The following is a 23,659-nucleotide window of genomic DNA, read 5'->3' on the forward strand; positions in this document are numbered from 1 at the left end:
CACACACACACACACACACACACACACACACACACACACACACACACACACACCACACGCATGCATGCACTCACGCACACGCGTACATATGTATATTAGCAAATGCCAAAATGAAGAGGTCACAAAGGCATTGATCACACAGAAAAGGTAAGGCCTTCAAGACTCACTTCACCCTTAAGAAAATAATGAATGAGAAACATATGTTAAAAAAATTAATTGTGTTCTGTATTTGTTATTTATAAAGCTTTGCATTTGAAGAAGAAAGAAAAAAAGGCTAAAAAGCAGATTTGAACTAAGCATGTTCAGGTTGAGAATAAGTGGTCTTACACACAGTGCTAAATTAATATTTAAAAACGATAGTGCTGTTTGAATCATGGTAGCTGGTAGCTGGTGATATTTAGTTCAGTGTACCGCAGCAGATTCATGATAGGATTGATTATGACCATTGTGATGATAATAGTAATGATGATAATAATGGTACTAATGATAATATGATGATGATGATGATGATGATACAAAAAATGAGAATAATGATGATAATGTTACATTAAAAAAAAATTTTTGGTAGCAAATTGGGTGAAGGGTTTGTGGTGTGTATCTTCAGGTATTGCATTACTGTTCCTGTGAGAACCGTCTCAGTCAGTATTACTTAGTAATCATTTCTGGCTTGTTTCATTTGTGATGATTTTCACATGATAGCTTGTAGTCTTGTCTGTCAGTCCTGTGTAAAATGTTCCTTCAGTTTGTGGGTAAGTCCCTGTTCTGTGATGGTGGTTTTCGGTGTGGACACATTTATATTGTTTTGCACACAACACATGGCATTCTGTGACAGTGCAAATTGTTTGAAATCTATTTACTTATTTATTTATCTGTTTATTTCTTTATGTTTGTGTTTGCTTTTCAGAGATTTAGGTACAGTAGCTGTTTGTGTCTTATTTGTGAGGTGATAATGTCACAGGAATAGCATGGGACAATGACAGCAATAACTAGAATCAATCGAGTGTACTTGCTTGTGATTCACTTTTTTTCTTTCTTTCTTTTTTTTTTAAGGGTGTGCTACTTATTTTTGTGGGATGTGTATGTTTATGTATTTCATGTTCCTCCTATTCTGAAGATGGCAGTTTCTATGCAGAAAAGTTTGTGTTTCAGCACATTAGCCGTGGACATTCTGTGTTGATTATGTATGTATGCTAGTTTGCTTCTCACAATCCCTTTAGCAGTGCCTGTTGGAGTTGTTTGTGCCTCGCGGAAATTGTTAAGAGTCTGAGTGGAAGTTCAGTCAAGACAGTGACAGTGACTTGGTGTACTATACAAAATAGGCATGCACAGGTGCACACCCTTGTCTGCATGTGTGTACGTTGGTGGAATGCAAGAAGATACAGAGAATGATGCTTTCACTGAGGGGGATGTTTCTGAAGGGACTGGGTTGACACAGGACAGATGACGTGTGTTCTTTTGTTTTTTTCTGGAACCATATTAGTGCGTAAGAAAAATTGAAAAAAGGATATATATATATATATATATATATATATATATATATATATACTTTAAAAAAAAGAATGTTTACACACTGATATGGTTCCAGACGCATGAACACACACACCAAATACTCACACACACACACGCACACACATGCACACACACACACCCATACACACACCCACACACACGCACGCACACACATACACACACACACACACACACACACACACACACACACACACATGCACGCACGCATGCACACATGCATGCATGCGTGCACACACACACATGCACACACACACACACATGCGTGCACGCACACATGTGCGCACACACACACGCATGTGCGCACACGCATGTGTGCACACGCACACACACACACACACACACACACACACACACACACGTCCTTCCTTCCTTGGACATGCATACATAGTTTCTCTCACACACATGTGCCTGAACCATTTTGCTCACATGTACAGAACCTCAAAATAATGGATATTGTCCATTCAATGATTGTATCCAGTTGGTCACAATTTCATCAATATCCTGATGTTCTTTTCTTTTTCTTTTGTTTATCTCTTGCTTGTTCCTGAATTGTTTGGTTGTTGTTGTTTTTTTCTCTTGCTTTCTTTCTTTATTTCAGTCCTTTTTTTCTCTTTGTCTTTCTTTCTTTCTTTCGCTTTCTTTCTTTTGCTTTCTTTCTTTCATTATTTCTTTCTGTTCTTGCCATTATCATGTTGTCTTTTTTTTTTTGCTTTCTGTCTTTTTCCAATCTTTGAATATGCCATTAACTGAGTTCAGTATGTCGTTTTGATGCATAATACCAGTTTGCTCCATATTGTTTAGAATATTTTCATAATCATAATGCCAGTTTGCTATGTTTTTCAATGTATTGCGTTAAATCACATTTTTGTCACAACAGATTTCTCTGTGTGAAATTCAGGCTGCTTTCCCTGTATTTTTTTCCCCCAACACAGTGGATTTTTCTACCGAATTTTGCCTGTGACAACCCTTTTGTTGCCATGGTTTCTTTTACCTTTGCTAAATGCATGCTGCACAGGGGACCTTAATCATCTCACCTGAATGACTATCATCCAGACCACCACTCAAAGTCTACTGGAGGGAAGGAAATTCTAGCCAGTGGAGGATTTGATCCCATGCCCTCAGATGCTCTCACTTCCTTGGCCGATGTGTTAGGCTACGTTTACACTTAGCCCAGCCAGCTGACACCATCTGGCCAGATATTGTGCACATCATTTTGCGCTTTCCTGCCATAGATGCCGGCGGTAAGTATTCACACTCACCACCAGCCGTCTCCAGCTGTTTCCAGCCACCTTTTTATTTGTCTCGTGTAGACAGATGAGGCAGATGGCTGGTATTTGTTTCTTTTGTATAGAGAGCACTGTAGCTGATGGCAATTGGCTGGCTGAAGTCTGTTGCTGTGTAAGGCTGACAGCAGCTGGCTGGCAGCAACAAGATGGGCTCAGTGTGAACGTAGCCTTACCAACGGGCAACAAGAGAGAGAGTATTGTTTCGAAGCATGATATATACCTGTTTCCCCCATATTGTGGAGTGTATTATTGTTATCATAAACCTGCTTGCCTGTGTAATGCGATGATACACAAGTTTCAGAGTGGGAGCTGTGTGTGTGTGTTTCCAGAGCCGGGGTACCCTCAGCGTGACATTCCCTATGACAACCGTTACCTCAGCACCCCTTCCCGCACCTCCGTCCACTACACGGGGCCCCAGCCCTACAGTCTGCTGTCCGACGCCTCCCTGGGGGGAATCTCCTCAACGTGGTGAGCAGGGGGGCAGCTTCCTTTGCTTCAGGCATGCTTGATAGCTGTGTGGTTAATGGAGTCATTGTGGTTTGGTGGCCTGGTGGAAGTGAGGGAATCAGGGAATCTTGAGTGAGCTGGATCAAGTCGCCAGTACTTTCTCCCCCTCCACTAGACTTTGAGTGGTGGTCTGGGCGCCAGTCATTCAGATGAGATGATAAACCAAGGTACCATGTGCAACATGTATTTAGAACATGTAAAAGAACCCTTGGCAACAAAAGGTTTGTTCCTGGAAAAAATCTGTGGAAAAATCCACTTTGATAGGAAAACAAATATACTTGTTTGCAGAAAAAAAAGGTGGTGCTGCCCTGTAGCAACATGATTTCCCTATGGAGTGTTGCCTAAATTTCACACAGAGAAATCTGTTGTTGACAAGAGTAATATACCAATACAGTACCACTAATAAGTCAAGACTTCCATCCAGAGTTTAGGTTCAGTTTCAAAGAGGCGTCAAAACATGTTGGCTGATCTGTATATCATTATATGTTACACCACATCTGCTGTATAAAAAAAAAGAAAAAAGAAAAAACAAACAAACAAAAACAACAGCAACAAAAAGCAGGTGCCCAATGTTACACCACATCTGCTTTATTAAAAGAAGCAACAGCAACAAAAAGCAGGTACCAGACCTGTGCATAGACCCTGTGTGCTTGTCAGGCCTCGAGACCTTCCATCCAGAAATGTGTGAGTTCAAATCCTGGCACTGTCTGGTGGGTGGAAGGTGGAGAAATGTATGGTACCCACAGTGAATATTTTATGCAGAACTGCTTGTGTCTGCAACTCCTTCATGTGGACACTCAAAATCAGGCAGAATATGCCTGTTAAAAGAGTGTTTGTGGGATTGAAGAACAGGTTGCCCACTCTGGCAGTATGAAAACCAAACTCCACATCTTCAACTCCAGTGTGAAGTCAATTCTGCTCTACGGATGCGAGACATGGCGGACAACACAGACAATGCAGCAGAAGATTCAGACATTCTGCAACACCTGTCTGAGGCGCATCTACAAGATCCGATGGCAGGAGAAGATCTGAAACGAAGATCTGTGGGAGCGAGCGGGACAGGAACCAGTGGCCAAGCATATACTGCGGAGGAAGTGGGGCTGGATCGGACACACCCTTAGGAAGCCAGCATCCAGCATCACACGCCAAGCCCTGACCTGGAACCCGCAGGGAAAGAGGAAGAGAGGCCAGCCTCGCAACAGCTGGAGGCGAGATACCGAGGCAGAGCTGAAGCAGCAAGGGACCAACTGGACTGGAATGGTCAGAACAGCCTAGAACAGAGTGTGATGGCGAGGGGTCGTCGATGGCCTATGCTCCACCAGGAGCGATGGGCAAAATGAATGAATGAATGACTCTGCCAGTGAGGAGTTGCTGTTCTTGGGATGTAGACCGTGGTCCACTTGGTCATGACTGATGGTCTTGTGTGTGTGTGTGTGGTAGATTCCTTTTCAGTTTGGTCTTGACTAAGGTCTTGTTATTTTTCAGGTTTGCTTGATTTTCCTTTTTATATAAAAGTTTTAGGTGTATGTATTGTATAAGGGCCAGAGGAAGTGGTCTTGTCCAAAGATACTGTATGTTACATTTGATTGGCCTTATTGTGTTAATGTGTGTGTGTGTGTGTGTGTGTGGTTTTAAACGTATACATTTTATTCACTTAATGTTTTTTATTTGTATTCATTGTTGTGCAATACCTAATTGTCTTAATGCACGTGTGTGTGTGTGTGTGTGGTTTGTTTTAGTCTATTGTCAGCTACTGTGGTTTCTTATTTGACTTGTTTTAATGTCTTTTATGGTGCGCATGTTCATTTTATGTTGGTGTTTACAAATGAGCCTGTGAATGCACACATTAATTTCCATGTGGATTAAAAATGTGTTTTTGAATTGAATTGAATTGAATTGTTGGCTGTGTGTTCCATGGGAACGATGATGACGTCGTTTTATTTTTCAGGAGAGCCTCGGACTCCATCAGCCAGACAGGGTCCATGTACAACCTGGCCAAGAAGAAGAAGAACAAGAAGTTCATTCCAGTGAGTCGTGCCTTGCTTCTGCCTCTCTGTGTCTGCCTGCCACACTGCCTGGCATCGTAACCAACCTTGCCTTGTGTACTGTGCTTCACTGTGTATTTTGGATTGATGAAGTATCCGACTTAGCATGTTCTTGGTGATGGGGTTGCTTTTTTCAAAGAGGTGATGCCTGTACTCTGCTTGTATGCTGGCCACATTGTATGGGGATCTTTGAGGGGTGGTTGTAGCACTGGTGCTTTATGTGTTATGTTTCTGTGGGGTGGTTGTGTCAGTGAAATTGATTTATCCAGCAATATAGAGTGACCTGTCTTTTACTTCAATATCTAGCTTGTGTCATGTGTCTGTGGGGGGATGGGGAGTCAGTCAGTGAAATTATACATCAACAGAGTGACTTGTCTCTTTTAACTTCAGTATTTAGCTTGTTGTTTGGTGAGTTGATTGTTTTAGCACGTTTGTTTAAGTATCATTCATTGCCAGTTCCAAACTGATGATTCAGCCTGTTTAATGTTCATTGTGAACATGTCAGGATGCCTTACTGAGGAACAAAAAGGGAAGAAAATGCCTGTGGTGCTGATGATAGGTAATGATACATGGAAAGTATAAACCATTTACTTTTTTGTGAAATATAGAAAAAATAATACTTTCCTGCTTAAGAATTGCCTTAGTTCATTGTTTCAATTTTTTTTTTCTGTCATTTTAGATTTTTTGCAGTAGGGAAAGAAGTACTTCAGTGATACTTATAGTTTGATATCATCTGTTTCTTGACATCCCTTTCCAGTCTTTGATGGTTCTTTAACATGCATTAAGTGTTTGTGTAAATTTGTTCATGCTACTGAAAAACTGCAAATGACTGTGAACAAAGAACGTACATGCATACATCCATGTAGATACGCACATATTTACCTGCCCCACCCCCTCATGCCCCCCAGCCTCCCCCACACACGCTTATCCATGCCACACACATACACACACGTGTACACCACACACACACAAACACACACACACACAGAGCACAAACACACAGTACACATGCATACACCACACACACACACACACACACACACATTTGAATACATGCATACATGTGCACACACACACACACGCACACACACACACATCTTACACACACACTACACACACACACATACCACTCACACACACACCTACACATGCACACACACACACACACACACTACACAGCCACCCCCCCATCCACACGCACTTACCCAAATCCCCTGTTCCTCAACACACACACACACACACACACACACACACACACACACACACACACACACACACACACACACACACACACACACACAACCACCCCTCTCTCATGAGGGCACTTCACCCCCACTCCCATCCCAGGTACCAGAGCCCAGTGAAGACGGACGCTTGTCCCCCTCCGTCACTCTGCGCAACCCTTCCCGCCTGTCTCGCCTTGACGACGGTAGTCGTGACGACTCGGACTCGGTCAAGGATCCCTTCACCCCTCGGGATCGGGAGCAGTTGGGTTTGTCATTCAAACTGCGAGAGCAGAGCTTTCAGGAGGGAGGGAAGAGCGGCGGTCGGGAGCAGCGGCGTCCGTACAAACAGCCGGTCAGCCTGCGACACAACAACTACACTCCCAGAGATAGGGTAATATATAATGGAGACTTGTTGAAGACTTGTTGGGCCTTTTTTTTTCTTTTTTTTTTTGTCACCCATGCTGACTGTTTATTCACTTGAAAAACAAAACAAAAGAAGGTGAATCAGGTATTGTTATTTCTTTAAGCTCTGTTTGAATCAGTGTTGATTGCATCATTTGAAATTAAAATTTTAATCAGATATCAGGTTTAAAATGATGTTCAACTTTTTCTTTTTTGAAAGAAGCATTCGTCCCTTTGCTTTTGAGTTACCATGGGTTAAGAAGGTTTCAGTTACTTGCATGTATCTTCTTCTTCTTCTACTTGTGTCTTGGGGCACTGCAACTCCCGTATTCACTTGTATCAGCAAGTATCAGCTTTTATCTGTATCAGGTTATGACTGTTTTTACCCTGCTGTTTTTTGGCAGCCATACTCTGTTTTCATGGGTGGTGGGTGGTTGGAATGGGGGTGTTGGGGGTAGTGTGTGCATGCTGGCTAATGTTTGTGTTTTCCCAACTCACTGAACACTAACATGGATTGTTAGGTTGTTTGATGTGTATGTGTGATCTGTGTGTTTGTACACACATGAAGGCACTAGCAGGTAAGCATGTATGTTGACCTGGTAGATCGCAAACAAACATACAAAAAAGATGTCCACCATTAACCTTCCCAGGACCCACAGGCTGAATGAGTTAATGCTCTTACCAGTAAGCCTTTGTGCCCAGTGCATGTACATGTAGAGTTGAGTTCAATGACCTATTTGCTGAAGCCCTAATGGTTGAATTGTTCAGGGTTTGGGTCTTGGTTCGGTGAAGGTTGTGTTGTTCAAGGGGGTGAGTCGTATGCAGTATGTGTTTGTGAGTGGGGGTTTTGTTATGCTCTGTGACTATTTTAAGAACTAGACTACTTGTGTGAGTGGTTTTTTTTTTTCTTGTTTGTTCGTTTGTTTTGTTTCCGTTTATTTTTATCTTTACTGTAAATACGTGCATGCTTTTCCCTTGTTATTTCATAAGTTCATGAATAATTGTACTCTCATTATTATGTCAGTTCATTGATAACTTTCCTTTTATTATTTTGTAAATTCTTTTGATATCTTTCCCTTGAATATTGTGTAAACTCATTATCTTTCTGGTTAATATCTAAACTTGTTGATATTTTCCCCTGTGTTATTATGTAAACTTATTTGTATCTTTCCCTTCATACTAATCCCTTTCCCTGGATATTAATCAATTCTCGTTGGTAATCAGATTCTTGCTCTGCCATTTTATTAGTGCTTTACATTTGTGTGCATGTATATGTGTTTGTGCGTATATTTGTTTTTATGATTATGTGTATCTGCATATATATTTGTTATCTAATGTATCTGATTTTTGGCTGTGTGTGTGTGTGTGTGTGTGTGTGTGTGTGTGTGTGTGTGTGTTAGCAAGTATGAATGATCCCTATATTCATGATTAAACTAATTTCAGACATTCATTTCATAAATTGATTTTTTTTTTTTTTTCAGCATACATAGACAGGCCACAGTCGTACACAAAAGCAGTGGCATTCAGTGTTACAAAGTTGCGCATCAAACTTTCCACACAATAAAGAAACTGGTATTCTTCTTCTTCTTCTTCTTGTTATTGTTGTTGTTGATATATGCAGCTCCTATCCTTGGTCAGAGACAAGCTCTAAGCAATTTACAGACACGGACATTTGCAAAACAGGCTGCCTACCTGGGTAGAGCTGACTGACAGCTGCCTTATTATGCCATAATTTCTTTCGTGTGTGATTAAGTCGGGTTTTTAACTCATTCTATACTGCCTGATGACTTCCTTCGTTACATTTTCTGTGCTGGTCATTTGTGTATTTGTATTTGTCTTTTTCTTTTTATCACAACGGATTTCTCTGTGTGCTCTCCCCAGGGAGAGCGCATCGCTACACTACAGTGCCACCCCTTTTTTGTGTGTGTGTATTTTTTCCTGCGTGCGGTTTTTTTCGTTTTTCCTATCAAAGTGGATTTTTCTACAGAATTTTGCCAGGAACAACCCTTTTGTTGCCGTGGGTTCATTTACGTGTGCTAAGGGCATGCTGCTTATGGGACCTCGGTTTATTGTCTCATCTGAATGACTAGCATCCAGACCACCACTCAAGGTCTGGTGGAGGTGGAGAAAATGTCGGCGGCTGAGCTGTGATTCGAACCAGCGCGCTCAGATTATCTCGCTTCCTAGGTGGACGTGTTACCTCTAGGCCATGACTGCAAGTTACAAGAAAAATTTCTAAAACAGAATGCAATTATATACAACTGCGAAATTTTTTGATGATATAAAAAAGTAGAATGGACTAACATTTGGTAAAGTTTCAAAGCATTCACTTAATTATTGGCTGATTCATCATATTTTGAAAAAAATCCATGTTTTTTTCCACAACTGACATAAAGGGGTGGGGGGGGGGGAGTTTTTCTCATAGAACAGAAATTTTACAAATGTGTTCTTTTGTAACTGACACTTCCTAATTGTAGCAATTGAATGGGCAAATGCGTATGCACAGTGGATATCCACTATAGAATCAGTTTGCATTCAACTTTGAGCCACAGTACTTGCTGAAGTTGACGGAGACGCCATCTTGTCCAGCGAGCAAGCGAGAAGGGTGACTGTACGCTCACATGTATTGTACTGAAACAAAGGCATTTTCAGCCACAATAAAAGTACAGGTGCACTTTATGGTGGCTGTAGAACAGAGCTGTGCCATTTAGCTGTTGAACTATGAATTTTTAAACTCGCGGTACGCTATAGCGTACCACAGTAACAAAGCGTTGTGTGCATGAGGTACACTATAGCATACCTTAGTATAGAAAGAGTTAATCATGTGCACACGTACACAAGTATATTAGAGTGGATTTTTTTTTTTTTATCCTCAGAATTTTGCCAGGGACAACCATTTGTAGCCATGGCATGTGGTCTTAACATTGGCTAAGTGCATGCTGCACACGGTACTTTGAGTATCCAGTGAACAGTGGTACGGGCGGTCCATCAAACTGCAGTAAATCATGGACACTGAGCCCTCTTTCTGCGGTCAGTTCTTCCTCACACTGACCCAACCAGTTAGATTCATAAATAACGTCATTGTTTTTTTAACCTGTGCCAGTAGTGCTGTCATCCCTCAGTACTCACGTTATATTTGCGTTAAATTCATCTGTCACAGTTTTTAGTGGTTCAGATGATGATGATGATGAAGAGATGACATGGTCAAACATTGCTGTGATGATCAGTGATGATGAAGATGATGATGATGGTGGTGATGGTGACATGGTCTCTCAGTGCAGTGCTGTGTGCAGGGCACCAGGCTGCAGCCCCTGATGTCCGTGGGACCCCACAACACAGAGCACCTGCAGCGCAGTAACACCACCACCAACACCACCACCAACGCCAAGGTGGGACACATAGCAAGGCGTGTGTGCTTCATAGTTTGATTTTGGGTTTTGTTGTTGGGTTTTTATTCTGCTTCTGGGCTGCAACTCCAACGTTCACTTCTGTCTATGAACAGGTTTTTTATTTGCAGCAGTTTTTTGTTTGTTTTTTTGTTTTTTGTCCTGATACTAGCGGCAGCTCCAATGTTCTATGAACAGGTGTTTGGTTTTTTTTTACATGCATGGTAGTACTTTTTGCTGCCATGTAGGTAGTCATACTCTGATTCTGGGGGGAGTGCATGCTAGGTATGTACTTCTTTCCATAACCCACTGAACGCTGATAATATTTCTGATGTGAATGCTTGTTTTCACGAAGAGGGTTAAGACGCTAGCAGGTCTTGCACATCTGTTGATTTGGGAGAATGAAAAAGATATCATCTCCACCCTTAACTAACAGATGCTGCGACCATGACCAGGATTCAAAATCTGTACCTTCCTATTGATAATTCAACGCTTTAACCACTCGGCTGTTGTGCCTGTGGCATATGTGTTGGATAGGATGATAGTGGTCCAGTGTGTGATGGGTGTAGGTGTTTTCTGTGCTCATCTCCTGTCCTGTCTTGTACAGCTGTGTGTTTGATAGGATGACAGTGGTCCAGTGTGTGATGGGTGTAGGTGTTTTCTGTGCTCATCTCCTGTCCTGTCTTGTACAGCTGTGTGTTTGATAGGATGATAGTGGTCCAGTGTGTGATGGGTGTAGGTGTTTTCTGTGCTCATCTCCTGTCCTGTCTTGTACAGCTGTGTGTTGGATAGGCTGACACTTCTCAAGCGTGTTGCTGTTTCTTGAGGTTTCCCGTGGGCATTTCCTCTTTTTTTTTTCTCTCTCTCTCTTCTTCATGGCTGTGTTGTTGTGAATCTCGGAAATCCTTCTGTTGTGGCGTGAGAACTACTGGCTCTGCCTCCTCATCTTCTCCAGAAAAATCTCTGTCAGTGTCACTTTGTTCCAAGTCATCTCTCTTTCTCTGTCTCTGTCTCTGTCATTTTCTAGAATTCCATGTTTATGTTCTGTCTTAGCCAGAGCATAAATGCATCATCCACAGCTGCATGCCTGTCTCAGCCCCCCACCCCGTGGAAGAATCCATAGAACACAGAATAGGAATGGAGTGCCTTACATGTAGATACTGACTGATAAAGATTTTTTTTTTTAGATTCGGACAACTTCCAAGCTACCTTGCTCTGCTCTTTTTCCCTGCACTTTCTCCACAGTTGTTTGTCCCATTACCTGTGTAAGCACATACAGTGCGGTGTGGCGTTCAGAAGTGGCCATACAGTAGCAGCCCTTGAGGAAACATGGCAGTGGTGTGTGTGTGACTTCAGGTGCAGCATGGGGGCAGCACTGAGCACCACAAGAGCCGGGTGCCCACAGTGGTGGGGATGGATGACCACCATGACGGCACCTCGCCTCGCCACGCCGACCTCCGCCCCCTCAGGGTCAGCAAGTCAGGACGCAACCCGCCCCAGTTTTGAGACTGCTCACTCCTTGCCGCACAAAACGTGTCTGTGCTATGTCTGTCTTCTTGAATCCTGTTTTTGTTTGTTGTTGTTGTTGTTGTCAGGTTATGTGAGAGCGGAGACTCATTTATCAGTGGTGAAGAAATTTCTATGTTTTATTATTAAGAAATGATTGCCTGTCTCGCTGCCTTTCTGTATTTCTGCCTAACTTTACACTGTGAGTTATTTGGGGGGACGGGAACATTCCGCCAGCCTCTCTGCCAACTGCATGCACTGTGTGACTTGACTGTGACTGAACAGAAAGAAGATGTGGGAAGTGTGCAGAGAGTAACAAGGAAAATCAGTCACACTTTTAAACAGTCACACAGCATGTCATTTTGGTGAATGTGTTTTGGGAGTAAACGCCTTTGTTAGTCATCCTTTTCTGGAAAGAAGGGAAACAAGAGTGCCAAGAAGTTTTGTCTTTTTTGCATTATTACTGTATACACTGTCATTCATTGTTTATTTATTTATTGCATTAGCTGTATGTATTCTTAACCTGGTTTTTTTTGTTTTGTTTTTTTCTCTCTTGTGGGCCTTGTTTGAAAAAAGTGAAAGGAAAAGTGGGAAGCGTTAAAGTTCTGACCGACAGAAGGCAGGGTTGTATCGATGTCTGTGTGTGTGCCTGCTGACTTGGAGGACTAGGCTGTTTGTGAATAGGGACTGGAAGCTTTGGCTCCAGAGTGAACCATTGACTTCAAGTCGCTGTTTTCCTGAGTGAGTTTTGGAAACGTTTGCTTTTAGCAGCCTGTCACTGATGGGAATCCAGTCTGCTTCTCTGCCTGTGGCGGAGTTTTCTTTCTGTCCAGATTTATGCAGCAGACCAAGGAAGGTCGCATAATGATGATGTGTGTGGATAGTCTGGTCCAGTGTATGAATAGATGAATTTCCTACAATATTGTAAGTGTTCAGGAATGATGTCTGTGATGTTTGTTTATTTCTCATTTTTGCTGCCCCTGTGGTGTTTGTTTATTTCTGGTTTTTGATGCCCCTGTGGTGTTTTTTTTATGTCTGGTTTTTGATGCCCCTTCTGTTTGTTACATTTTCTTGCCAGTCAACCAAAATCCCCCCAGACATGTCTGCGCCGTTGTTTTTCTGCACCAGATTTTACCCTTGGTACATTTGCCCTTGGGAAAGGGATTTTCCTCCGATTTTCCTCGCTCCATCCAGGGTGTGAATGGGTACTTGACCCCAGTCGGGGAAGGTTGAAACAGCAGAGTAGAGGATTGGGCCCCGCCTTCCTATGCCTGACCCTTGACACAGTGGATGTGTGACCATTTAAACATTTCATGTTCACAGCGGCCTTTCATGTTGAGTTATGACTGCCTTTTAAAGTGATGACTCCTTGTGTAAATGCACGTTTTAGTGTTAGTGGTGAAGAGTCTTTTCCTTCAGGAGAGGTTTAAACCTTAACTCTTAGAGTCCATCAGTCCTCACATGAATAGCATGATTATAGGTAAGTTTAGTGGCCACAATGAGAGCCATAATTTCTGGCTTATAATTCATAACATTTTTACTGACCCCTGCATCTTACGCGCTGTTTGCACGCTATCTGTGTCTGAAAACTGAATTCTGATTTCTACCTCTAACACTTGACACTCGACAACAAATGCATTATTTGACAACATACTTTATCATGATAAGCACTCACAACGACACTGTTTCAGTCTTGCCCTTCAAAGTTCTCAATAATCAATTCAGCATTGTTAATTTTCACCATTGGACTGGATCAAAACTGAATAGGATTTGATGCCACATTCAAAGTGAACATGATCATGATTCATTCTTGGGTAGAACAGGTGGGCAACATATGTGTTGGGGATAGATTTAAGATGCAAAAGAGAAATCAGAAGAAAGAACTTGAACGTTTGCAATAGGAAAACCTTTTCCAACTTGCAGAGCAAAGTGGCAGACAGGCCTGGAAGCAGAACCAGCAGAGTGGATCCTGATTTATCACGTTAATGTACTGTACTGATGACAACAGTGTCAGTTCAAGTCAAGGCTTCAGAATGGGAAACATTGTACAGCTGATGAAACAGCAGATGACAAAGCAGACAAACATAGGACAGCACAGAGAAACAGAGCTGAGTCAACAAGTGGACAAACACATCTTGGAGCTTTTTTTTTTTTTTTTATTTTTTTTTTTTTATTCAGCAGATGTGGTTTATTGGATATGTGCAGTTTATGCATGTTGAGAGTAACATTTTTGCTTTGTTTAGGGGGTGCGTCTTATGTGCTGTATGAGCCTTGTAGACCAGAAATTACAGTGAACTGCTCTGCTGTTGATACATGGTTCTCTGTACTGTACGAGGGAAGGGAGAAGGGGGGTGGGGGTGGAAGTGGGAAGTGACAGGGTGACAGAGAGAAACTTCAGTGTTTGTTGATTCTCTTGATCATCAGATTACTAGGTTGTGTACATCAATTGTGCTGAGTGATGTGGTAGTGTGACTATGCAGTGTATCCACTGTTGAATCATCATTCACATATACACACTTGGAAAAAACAAAACAAAACAAACAGGAAAAAAACAGCATGTAAACACATTAAGTCTATATAGACATAAGGACAGCCCTTTACAGTCTGTGATAATTCAGATCATGTTCTACATTTTGCATTCCAATTCATAAAAGAATGATGCAGCCTCCAGTTGTGGAGAAACTGTTGATGGGGGGGATCTGGTTGGGCATTGAACTTGTGATCCAGTTTTCACCAGTGATCAGAGTTTGAGGCTCCATTTCAGTATGGTGTTGTTGTGTCTTTGGGAAAGACGCTTTTCTCTGACTTTCCACACTGTGTGAATAGGTACCTGGCTTCATATGGGGAAAGTTAAAACAGCAGAGCCCTGGACATTGTGGATATGAATTCACTACCCCACTGGCCATGAAAGACAGTGTGACCTTTAACCTTCTTTTTTTTTTAATGTATATTTTTTTTATCTTATGCTTGTTGGGGCTGGTCAGTTGTCAGCATAATGAGATATGTAACTTTATGAAAGATATTTCAGTACTGTGGTCTACATGTCTTCGTGAGAGATGTGTGGGTTTTTGTTTTTTAAAGACACTGGAGTATTGTGGTGTGCATGTCTATGAGATATATATCCTTTTAAAAGATGCCTGAGTATTGTAATGTACATGTCTTTGTTAGAGATGTATCCTTTATAAAGATACTTAAGTATTGTGGTATACTTGTCTTCATGAGAGAGAGATATATACTTTTTAAAGACACTTTTGAGTATTGTGGTGTACATGTCTTCATGAGAGAATATATATCCTATTTAAAGATACTTAAGCATTGTCATATACATGTCTTCACTTGCCTCAGTGATCAATTGATTTTTATAGAGAGACAATCACAGATGAGCACAAGTATTGGCGATAAATTCTCATGATGCTTGTCACGGCTTTAGCCTGTGGATGTTGGTTTGGCTCTGGGGGCGTAGTTACCAGATATAGTGTTCACGATGGTTGTAAGCTTTAGATCGGCGCATGTTGTCTTGTGTGGTTCGCTTCCTTTGTTGTTTGTTTCAATGAACAGGCACATCATTGTTGGACACAGGAAAGAATTATTTTTGACAAATACGCTTTTGTATGACCCTGTAACATCAAGTCACTCATACTGTGTGTTGTAAATACTCACCATGTAATGTTTTCACCTGATTGTATACTCCCACCGCTTACCCCCACGTATTTAATTCAGTATTATAAAGGAGGTTGTGACGCTGCTATGACCTTACCTGTTTATGTACCAAGTGTTCCATATCTACAAGGCATGAGCATGCGTTTATAGGCGTGTCTGAATAGTGTGTATATTATATGTATTTATATACATACATTCTTGAAGCTTGTTTTGAAATATTGGAACAATGTATACAGACCTACAATGATATATACATAAAGAATATAGGAATGGTTTTTTGTTGTGTGTTCACAGTGCCACCCACACACAAACACACATAGATAAAAACAGGAAACAATCAAATGCACAGCAGACAACACACACAGACACACACAGATACACAAAAATACACACACACACATACACACGCACACAAATTTTAAGCTTCTGCGTCAGTTATTCTTCACAGAGGACATATTGAGGTCAGTGTGTGTGTGTGTGTGTGTGTGTGTGTGTGTGAAGTTCTTTCCACCTTTTCAAGCTCAGGGCTGTCATTTTCTCCTTCTCTTTAATCATTTCTCATCTGTTGTTCTGTACAATAAACCAAGCCGTACTTTTTATCGTCCTTCTTTCCTCTCAAACATTAACCCTTTTTCTTCAGGGGAATAACATCTGTTTTTCTTCATGAGTCTGTTAGTCTTGCGTGTTTACCTTGACATGAGGGTGGGTTGGGAAAGGATGAGCCATAGATGGTAATGTCTCGTGCTGGACATGAATGGGAGTTTTTAAATGATACGATAACTGTGGTATTGAATAATCCAATCTGTATGCATGTTGTTGACTTTTTTTCTTTTGTTTTTGTTTCCTCAAGAATGCCTTGTGGTGATGTAGTGACACAGAATGTACAGTTTCCACCTGTTCAGGGCTTGCTAGTTGTCAGTCATCCTATTTGGATCTTAGTCGCTAGTGGGTGTCGTATTCATATAGACAGAATTGCTTTTTAAGGTTCATAAGCTTTGGGTTACAAGTGGTTCTCTTTTGTAGAGATCAAGTCAAGTCAACTTTATTATCTCTGAACGATGATGAGCCATTGTTCCCTGTGTTTTGTCACTTAGTTTTTGTGTGTGTGTTTTTTTTGTTTTGTTTTTTTGTTTTTGTTTTTTTGTTGTTTTTTTTACAGGTTTTCCACTTACTTTACAATCATCATGGACAGTGTGGTTTGAAATAGTGTGACATTTTTGTAGTGACTCTGTCAGACTTGGACAAAGTGGAAGTGAGAATTTGTATTACATACATGTACATTCATGCTGCTTTGCCTTACGAAAATATGGCTAGGTGTGTGTGTGTGTGTGTGTGTGTGTGTAGCAGACACACAAAGAATGTCCTGTAGCTTTGTTAATTGTTCTGCCTTGATATCTCTTGTTACGACTATGGGGTTTCTATCCCAGCTCCTGAAGCCTTTTGAGAAATTGCTAATTCTTGCTAAAAATACACTATTTTTAGTTACTGTGACACAACTTTCTTCATTTCACATACACATCCTCGATGTATATACTTGCTCATGCATAGGTTTTGTGCAATCATGTATGAGCAAGATGTGAACTCTGGAGTGTGTCTGGTATGTCTGTAATAGTTACTTGTCCTGGTTATTGTGAGTTTCAGCATCTGTCAGTTTCAAGGTAGTGTGCAGACTGATCCATATATGCTCCTCCACATCTGTTTTGAAAAAAGAAAAAGAAAAAAAAATGGTTGGGGTTAGCAGATGCTTGACCTTTGCATGAACCCAACATGCTGAACAGGCTTTGAGTGTTGTGAATGAAGAGGAAGAAAGAAAATGTGAATAATTATTGTCGCCAGCAAAGGTTTTCCCCCCAAAAAAAAGAGCTGTGAACTGACATTGGCCAGTGTTTGTTTTGTTGTGTTTTTTTACACTTGTCGCTGATAATTGAAGTTGAACAGGAGCCTTTGGTGTGGAGAGCAGTGTGCATGTAGTGTGTGCTGTGACAGTTCAGCTTTTTCTGAATTTTACAGTTCTGCAGGGTTGTCAATGTTCTAAAAAGAAAGAAAATGTGAATAATTATTGTCACCAGCAAGGTTTAAAAAAAAAAAAGCTGTGAACTGACGTTGGCCAGTGTTTGTTTTTGTTGTTGTTTTTTTTACACTTGTCGCTGATAATTGAAGTTGAACAGGAGCCTTTGGTGAGGAGAGCAACCTGTATGTAGTGTGTGCTGTGACAGTCCAGCTTCTTCTGAATTTTACAGCTCTGCAGGGTTGTCGATGTTCTCCACTTGTTTGGCACAGCTTTTTCATTGTTCAATGTTTGCGTGAACCTGGCTGAAAAAATAAAAGGAAAACGAGTCGACTCATAACCGAATTAAAAAGGAATATATATTTGACTGCAGCAAGTTTTGTGGGAACTGTCAAAAAGTGGTGGTGGTGGAAGGTGTGCGCACTGTGTGTGTGTGGTGGTGTGAAGTTAGTGCTTGTGGTTGATAGGAGCAGTGTTTGCTGACAGGATGATGAGAGATGACACCGTGTCCCCTTCATGATTCTCAAGAAAGTGCTGGTTAATGACTTGTTGGTTGTTTTCGTTCAGGTTTGTGTGTCGGATCTAGTTCTGTAGGTCGAGTCCTTGGAACGATGGAATAGTATTTTTTCTTAGACCTCTCCCCTCTCCTCCCTACCTCGCCTTTTAAGAGTTGAATTTTTATTCATTTATTATTTTTGTTTCTTCCGACTGGTTTGGAGGGAAAGTGTCAGTGGATATCACAGCAACCTCTCTCTCTCTTCCTTCACTTATGGAGATTGAAGAGAGCACAGCTGTGTGCAGTCAATTCATGTCAGCAGATCTTACTTTTTTTCTTTTTTTTAAATGGTAGGTTATTTGCTGTACATTCACACTGGACGTGAATTGTCTAAGTATTTAATGACTTACTACCTCATTTTTTGGCTGTTTCCGAGGTATGTGAATACTAAAGTGTGTGTGTGTGCATGTGTGTGTGTGTGTGTGTGGAAGTGAAAGAAAGTGCTGGAACATGTGTATGTGTAAGTCAGAGAGAAGATTGGGGTTGTATCTTTTAAGAGTGGGAAGTGCTTCGAACGGCTCACTTTCATTCTGTATGACACCTGACAACTTTAAAAATAGTGGAGGAGGAGTGGGGTGTGTCAGGGGGGAGGGGGGTGGCGGCGGGTATGATTAATTTGTAAATCGAATCTAAGATATTAGCCATATTTTGAATCAAGCATGTGAACTGACCACCACCCTAATGTTTCAGTTGATTGGCCTTAAAAGTTATAAATCACTTTTGGATGGCAGCATTCATTTAAAGGTTTGTACTTGCATCAGTTCTTGCCTTAGCCATGTTGTTGTTATTAGATACTGTTATTCTCTTTTTAAACACACACATATATTTGTTTATTTTTGTAATATCTGAAGGAAATTATTTCACACGAATCCTTTTACATTAATGTCAGCTTTAGAGTCATGTATTCATTTACATTTACAATTCTGGCATTGATGCGTGACAGAGATGAAATGCCTTGACCTGAGATACACATTGTTGGAGTCACATTGTTAGAGTTTTGTACATTTCAAGACATGCTAGTTTCCTTGACATTTTTAGTTTTCTGTTAATGACAGAAAAATGTATACTTTTTTCATAAAGAAATTATCCTTTCTTGTGCTTTGCTTGCTAAAGAATAAGCATCGTTATTACGATTCATACCATGAATGCAAAAAGTCAAAAGCAGAGTGGGAATAGTTCGTAAACTTTGCAAACTTGAATGTCTTGTGTGGGCTTGTTGATAACATGTGCAGCAGGAACACCAGCTGGAATTGAAAAACTTTTTTTTTTCTCAGTTTGACAGCAAGTTGGGTTGTGCTTGGTCTGCGCAGCTTCTACTATACGTGGAAGCTGTAGAGATACCAGAGGATGGTTGATGGGTACCCGGGTGGTGACTCACACTGTACACCTTGTGCAGTTCAACTGTAAGATGATCTGCTATACATATAGAGATTTTTTTTTTTTTGTTGTCTTTAGTTCCAATGTAAAATTGCCTGTCGGATTTTGTGTGTGTTTTGTTGCGTGTATTGTTCTTTTTTGTGTGTGTTTTGGGAGAAGAGGGGTTGTGAATGCCTGGGGACAGGGTGGGTTGGGGTTATGGGATGAGTGGGGAGAGATCAGTCTGTTTTTTACCTTAAGTCGTAATCGGTGTTCTAGCTCAACCTCCCTCTGCCTTCCTCTTGTTAAATATTTCTTAATTATTCTTTCAGGAATGAAAGCTCAAAAGTGTCTGATTTTGACACTGGTTCTATTTTGGAAATACATTAAATACAGAAAGAAATCACAATGATACAGAATCTATGATGCACACATACATACATATAAATGACTGTATGACCTGTGTATTACTGTGATGTAATTGTTGGTGTGTTGTGGTTTGTGTTGCTGTGAGCAGTGACAAGTCCTTTGAACTGTGACCTCTGTACTCACCTCCACCTGTCACTGCTAGTGTTGTGCCATGCCTGTCCAGTAAAAAGTCACTTCTTTTCTTCGGGCTTCTTTTTATTGTTCTCTGCGTGAGAGAGAAAGAGATGTTGTGTGTGTGTGGTGTGTGTGTGTGCACGCATGTACATGTTGGTGCATGAAAGTATGTGTTTAGCTGTGTGTGTATATGAGGGTGTGTGTTGGTGTGTGCAAGTATGTGTGTGTGTGTGTTGGTGTGTGCAAGTATATATGCAGCTGTGTGTGTGTGTGACTGTGTGAGACACCATGAAGATGAACCTTACCTGGAGCCAGATAGTGGCCAAGGCACAGGATAAGGAACAATGGATATCTCTTGTTGATGGCCTGTACCCCAGGCGGAGTGAAAGAAGATCTTTAACCAGCCCCCAGGACAGTGGCAGCACTTCCAGAAAAATCACTCAACATCTGTCCACACATACATTATCAGACAGCAGCTGAGTTCTGCAAAGTAAGAGTGAAAAGAAAAAAAAAACATGAGCTGCATGTGTGGGTAGGTGTGGTTCATGCCACAGTCTCACAGGAGGCTGTGTGTGCCCTGTGTGGGTGCTATCTTGTGTGACGGTCTGGGAGGTGGCGATAACCAGATAGAAGGTGGAGGAGATGGGTGGACTTCATTTAGTTTGTTTCAAGCAGGTGTCATGCCCTGAAAATGGAGTATGACTACCTACATGGTCGGGGTAAAAAGGGTCATACAAGTAAAAGCCCACTCAGCCCAGTCTTGTATATGAATGAACGTGGTAGTTGCAGCCCACAAACTAAGAAGGTGGTGTCAAAACGTGTGGACTGATCCAATATCCATTACACAACATCTGCTGCAAACTATCAGAAGGAGCAGACGCCTGCTCTGTGCATAACCCAATCAGGCCTTTTAAGGTGAGGCATAGTCCAAACTGGAGTAGGTCAGCTGTGAGGGAATATTTCAGCCAGACAGGATTCCCTCCATGACAGCACTGGAGAGGGACAATCAAATCAAGTCATGTTTATAGCCCAGCCAACCACTAAGGCCACTGGAGACAGCCAGGTCCACATAATAATAATAGTAATGATGATGAATTACAAAGCACTCGAGAAAGCCATGTCCACAAAATAATAATAATGATAAAGCAATTACAAAGCGCTGGAGATTGTGTGAAGACAAATCAAAACTCTTACACACCAGTCATTCACAGTGGGGTGAATGATAAAATCATAAACACAAGTATAAAAAGAAATTGTAGACTGGGAAGACAGAGGGAAGGAGAAGAATAGGGAGGGGGGGGGCTATTTTGGAAAGGGGTAGGTAATAGGCTGGACTTGAAAGAGCCAGAAATCTGATGAAGTGAAAAAGGGGAGCTCAGTCCAAGTTTAAGGTCCAGATACATGGAAAGAGCAGTGGCCTAATGTGGAGCAGTTGAATCTGGGAACACAGAAAAAGAGTGGATGTGAAGCTGACTGGAGAGAAAAGAGCAAAGAGGGGTGTGGAGGTGAAGGTAGTAACGGTGTTCGTATCAACCCATCTAGCACAACCAGGCCAGGTTCGGAGGGTGGACAAGGAATCCATAACACCATTATCTGAAGACCAAGTCCAAAGCTACAGGTTTCTGCTCCAGAGATGTGAAGAAATGAGATAAGATGTGAACCACTTATCTGACGGGCGCGCATTAGCCGAGTGGTTAAAGCGTTGGACTGTCAATCTGAGGGTCCCGGGATCGAATCACGGTGATGGCGACTGGTGGGTAAAGGGTGGAGATTTTTACGATCTCCCAGGTCAACATATGTGCAGACCTGCTAGTGCCTGAACCCCCTTCATGTGTATATGCAAGCAGAAGATCAAATACGCACGTTAAAGATCCTGTAATCCATGTCAGCGTTTGGTGGGTTATGGAAACAAGAACATACCCAGCATGCACACCCCCGAAAACGGAGTATGGCTGCCTACATGGCGGGGTAAAAACGGCCATACACGTAAAAGCCCACTCGCGTGCATATGAGTGAACGCAGAAAGAAGAAGAACTACTTATCAGTGTTGATCACAGCCCAGCCAAACACTCAGGGCCAGAGTACTGCTGATTCAGATGAGCAGGAAAACAGGCCATGGATCACACTTGCTTAGAAAGAGGGTTTCCAGTGAGGAGGAGCCAGTCACACTGCTCCAGAAGAGGCAGAGATCGGCACAGGCTGCTTCTGTCCATCTCCAACTTTCCCATGTATGGTGATGCATCTGACTATGAAGCCAGAGAATCAGTTTTTGGGATTTAATCCCACATTTACCAGAATTTTCTCTCCTTCCTCTAGGCTCGTTAGTGGTATTGGTCTGGACACTAAGCATTCCAATGAAACCATTATGGTTCCATGCGTGACATGCACTTAGCACTTCGGAAAAATTTTAAAGTAAAATCCACTCTTAATACATACACTGTGTGTGGGTGTGACATGCACACACGACTGAATGACACAAGAAACAAACGTGCACTTAAGGCAGCTCTCAGTCGGCTCCTCCCTGGAAAGCAGAATGTCGAACAATGACTCCATGTTTGTAAAGCGCTCTAAACTTCTCTGTCTCTGAGGATAGATGCCACAAATATATCTACATGTACACGCACAAATGGCTTGGTGTCCCACCTGGTCTCACTGATGTGGCACTATACTGTTGCCAAGCAAAGCTGAAGCTACCTCTGAAGTCCCTTGTCGAAGAATACAAGATAGGGAAGGCAAGACTTCTCAGCATGCTTGAAGACTCAAGTGACAGTATTGCGAGATCCAACCAACCCAAGATGAAGACTGGCAGAAAATGGAAAGTCAGGGAGGCAGTCAGTGCAGTGAAAGAAAGCCTTAAGACGAAGGAAATAACAGGACACACCCAAACCAACAGAAAAGGCCTGGGATCGACAAAGATGGAATGGTGGTCCAAGGCAAGGGGGAAAGCGAAAAGAGACATGACCAAACAGGAGATCAAGAAGGAAGAGGATGATAAAGAGTCCAGAAGACAGTTCAGCAAGGCCAGCAGGGACAGTGGACAACATGGGAAAATGCACTCCAAAGGAGCCAGCTGGTGTGACATGTGGAACATGGCCCCCTTGAGGATCAGCTTCATCCTAAGATCTGTGTACAACCTCCTTCCCTTGGGGGAAAGCAGATGACCCTGCGTGCCCACTCTGCCATGGCAAACAGTGGAACATGTCCTCAGCTCATGCAAAGCGGCGTTGAGCCAAGGGCGGTACACATGGAGGCACAACCAAGTGCTAAAAGAAATTGCACACGTGGTCAGCACTGTCCAAGGAGCACCAACCCCACCAGAAGTTCCAGTAGAGTTCCGCTCTGCAGAAGGCAATCAAGTCTGGCCAGGAACAGCATCCAAAGTTTCCAAAGCATGGAAACGTGGGCTGCTTGATGGTGCCGAAGACTGGGAATGCAGTTGACCTACCAGAGGGGAAGAAACACACAGAAATTCATCAAGAGCGGCATGAGACCTCACACAGTACCCCACTCCAAGGCAACGAAACAAGCGATTCTGATTGAGCTCACTGTGCCATACGAAAGCAGAATGGAGGAAGCCCACATCTACAAGACCGAGAAGTATGCTAGTCTAGCCAGCAGCCTGAGAGAATCTGGCTTCCAAGCCAAAGT

At 42.0% G+C, this 23,659-nt stretch overlaps 1 protein-coding gene across 2 annotated transcripts in view; it reads left to right on the plus strand.

Moving 5' to 3' along the window:
* LOC143283715 (uncharacterized) overlaps positions 1–17,811 on the plus strand; it is a 45,666-nt gene extending 27,855 nt beyond the window's left edge. Inside the window, exons 15-19 of one of the 2 annotated variants that reach the window (XM_076589969.1) lie at positions 3,146–3,284; positions 5,272–5,350; positions 6,716–6,985; positions 10,290–10,385; positions 11,739–17,811. In XM_076589969.1, the coding sequence (XP_076446084.1) occupies positions 3,146–3,284; positions 5,272–5,350; positions 6,716–6,985; positions 10,290–10,385; positions 11,739–11,888 (734 nt within the window). In that variant the 3' untranslated portion in view covers positions 11,889–17,811. The remainder of the gene's footprint in view (positions 1–3,145; positions 3,285–5,271; positions 5,351–6,715; positions 6,986–10,289; positions 10,386–11,738) is intronic. The other variant, XM_076589971.1, reaches the window with a different exon arrangement.
* The last annotated feature ends 5,848 nt before the right edge of the window (positions 17,812–23,659 follow it).

Source organism: Babylonia areolata, chromosome 7 (assembly GCF_041734735.1).
Source record: "Babylonia areolata isolate BAREFJ2019XMU chromosome 7, ASM4173473v1, whole genome shotgun sequence".
NCBI lineage: Eukaryota > Metazoa > Mollusca > Gastropoda > Neogastropoda > Buccinidae > Babylonia > Babylonia areolata.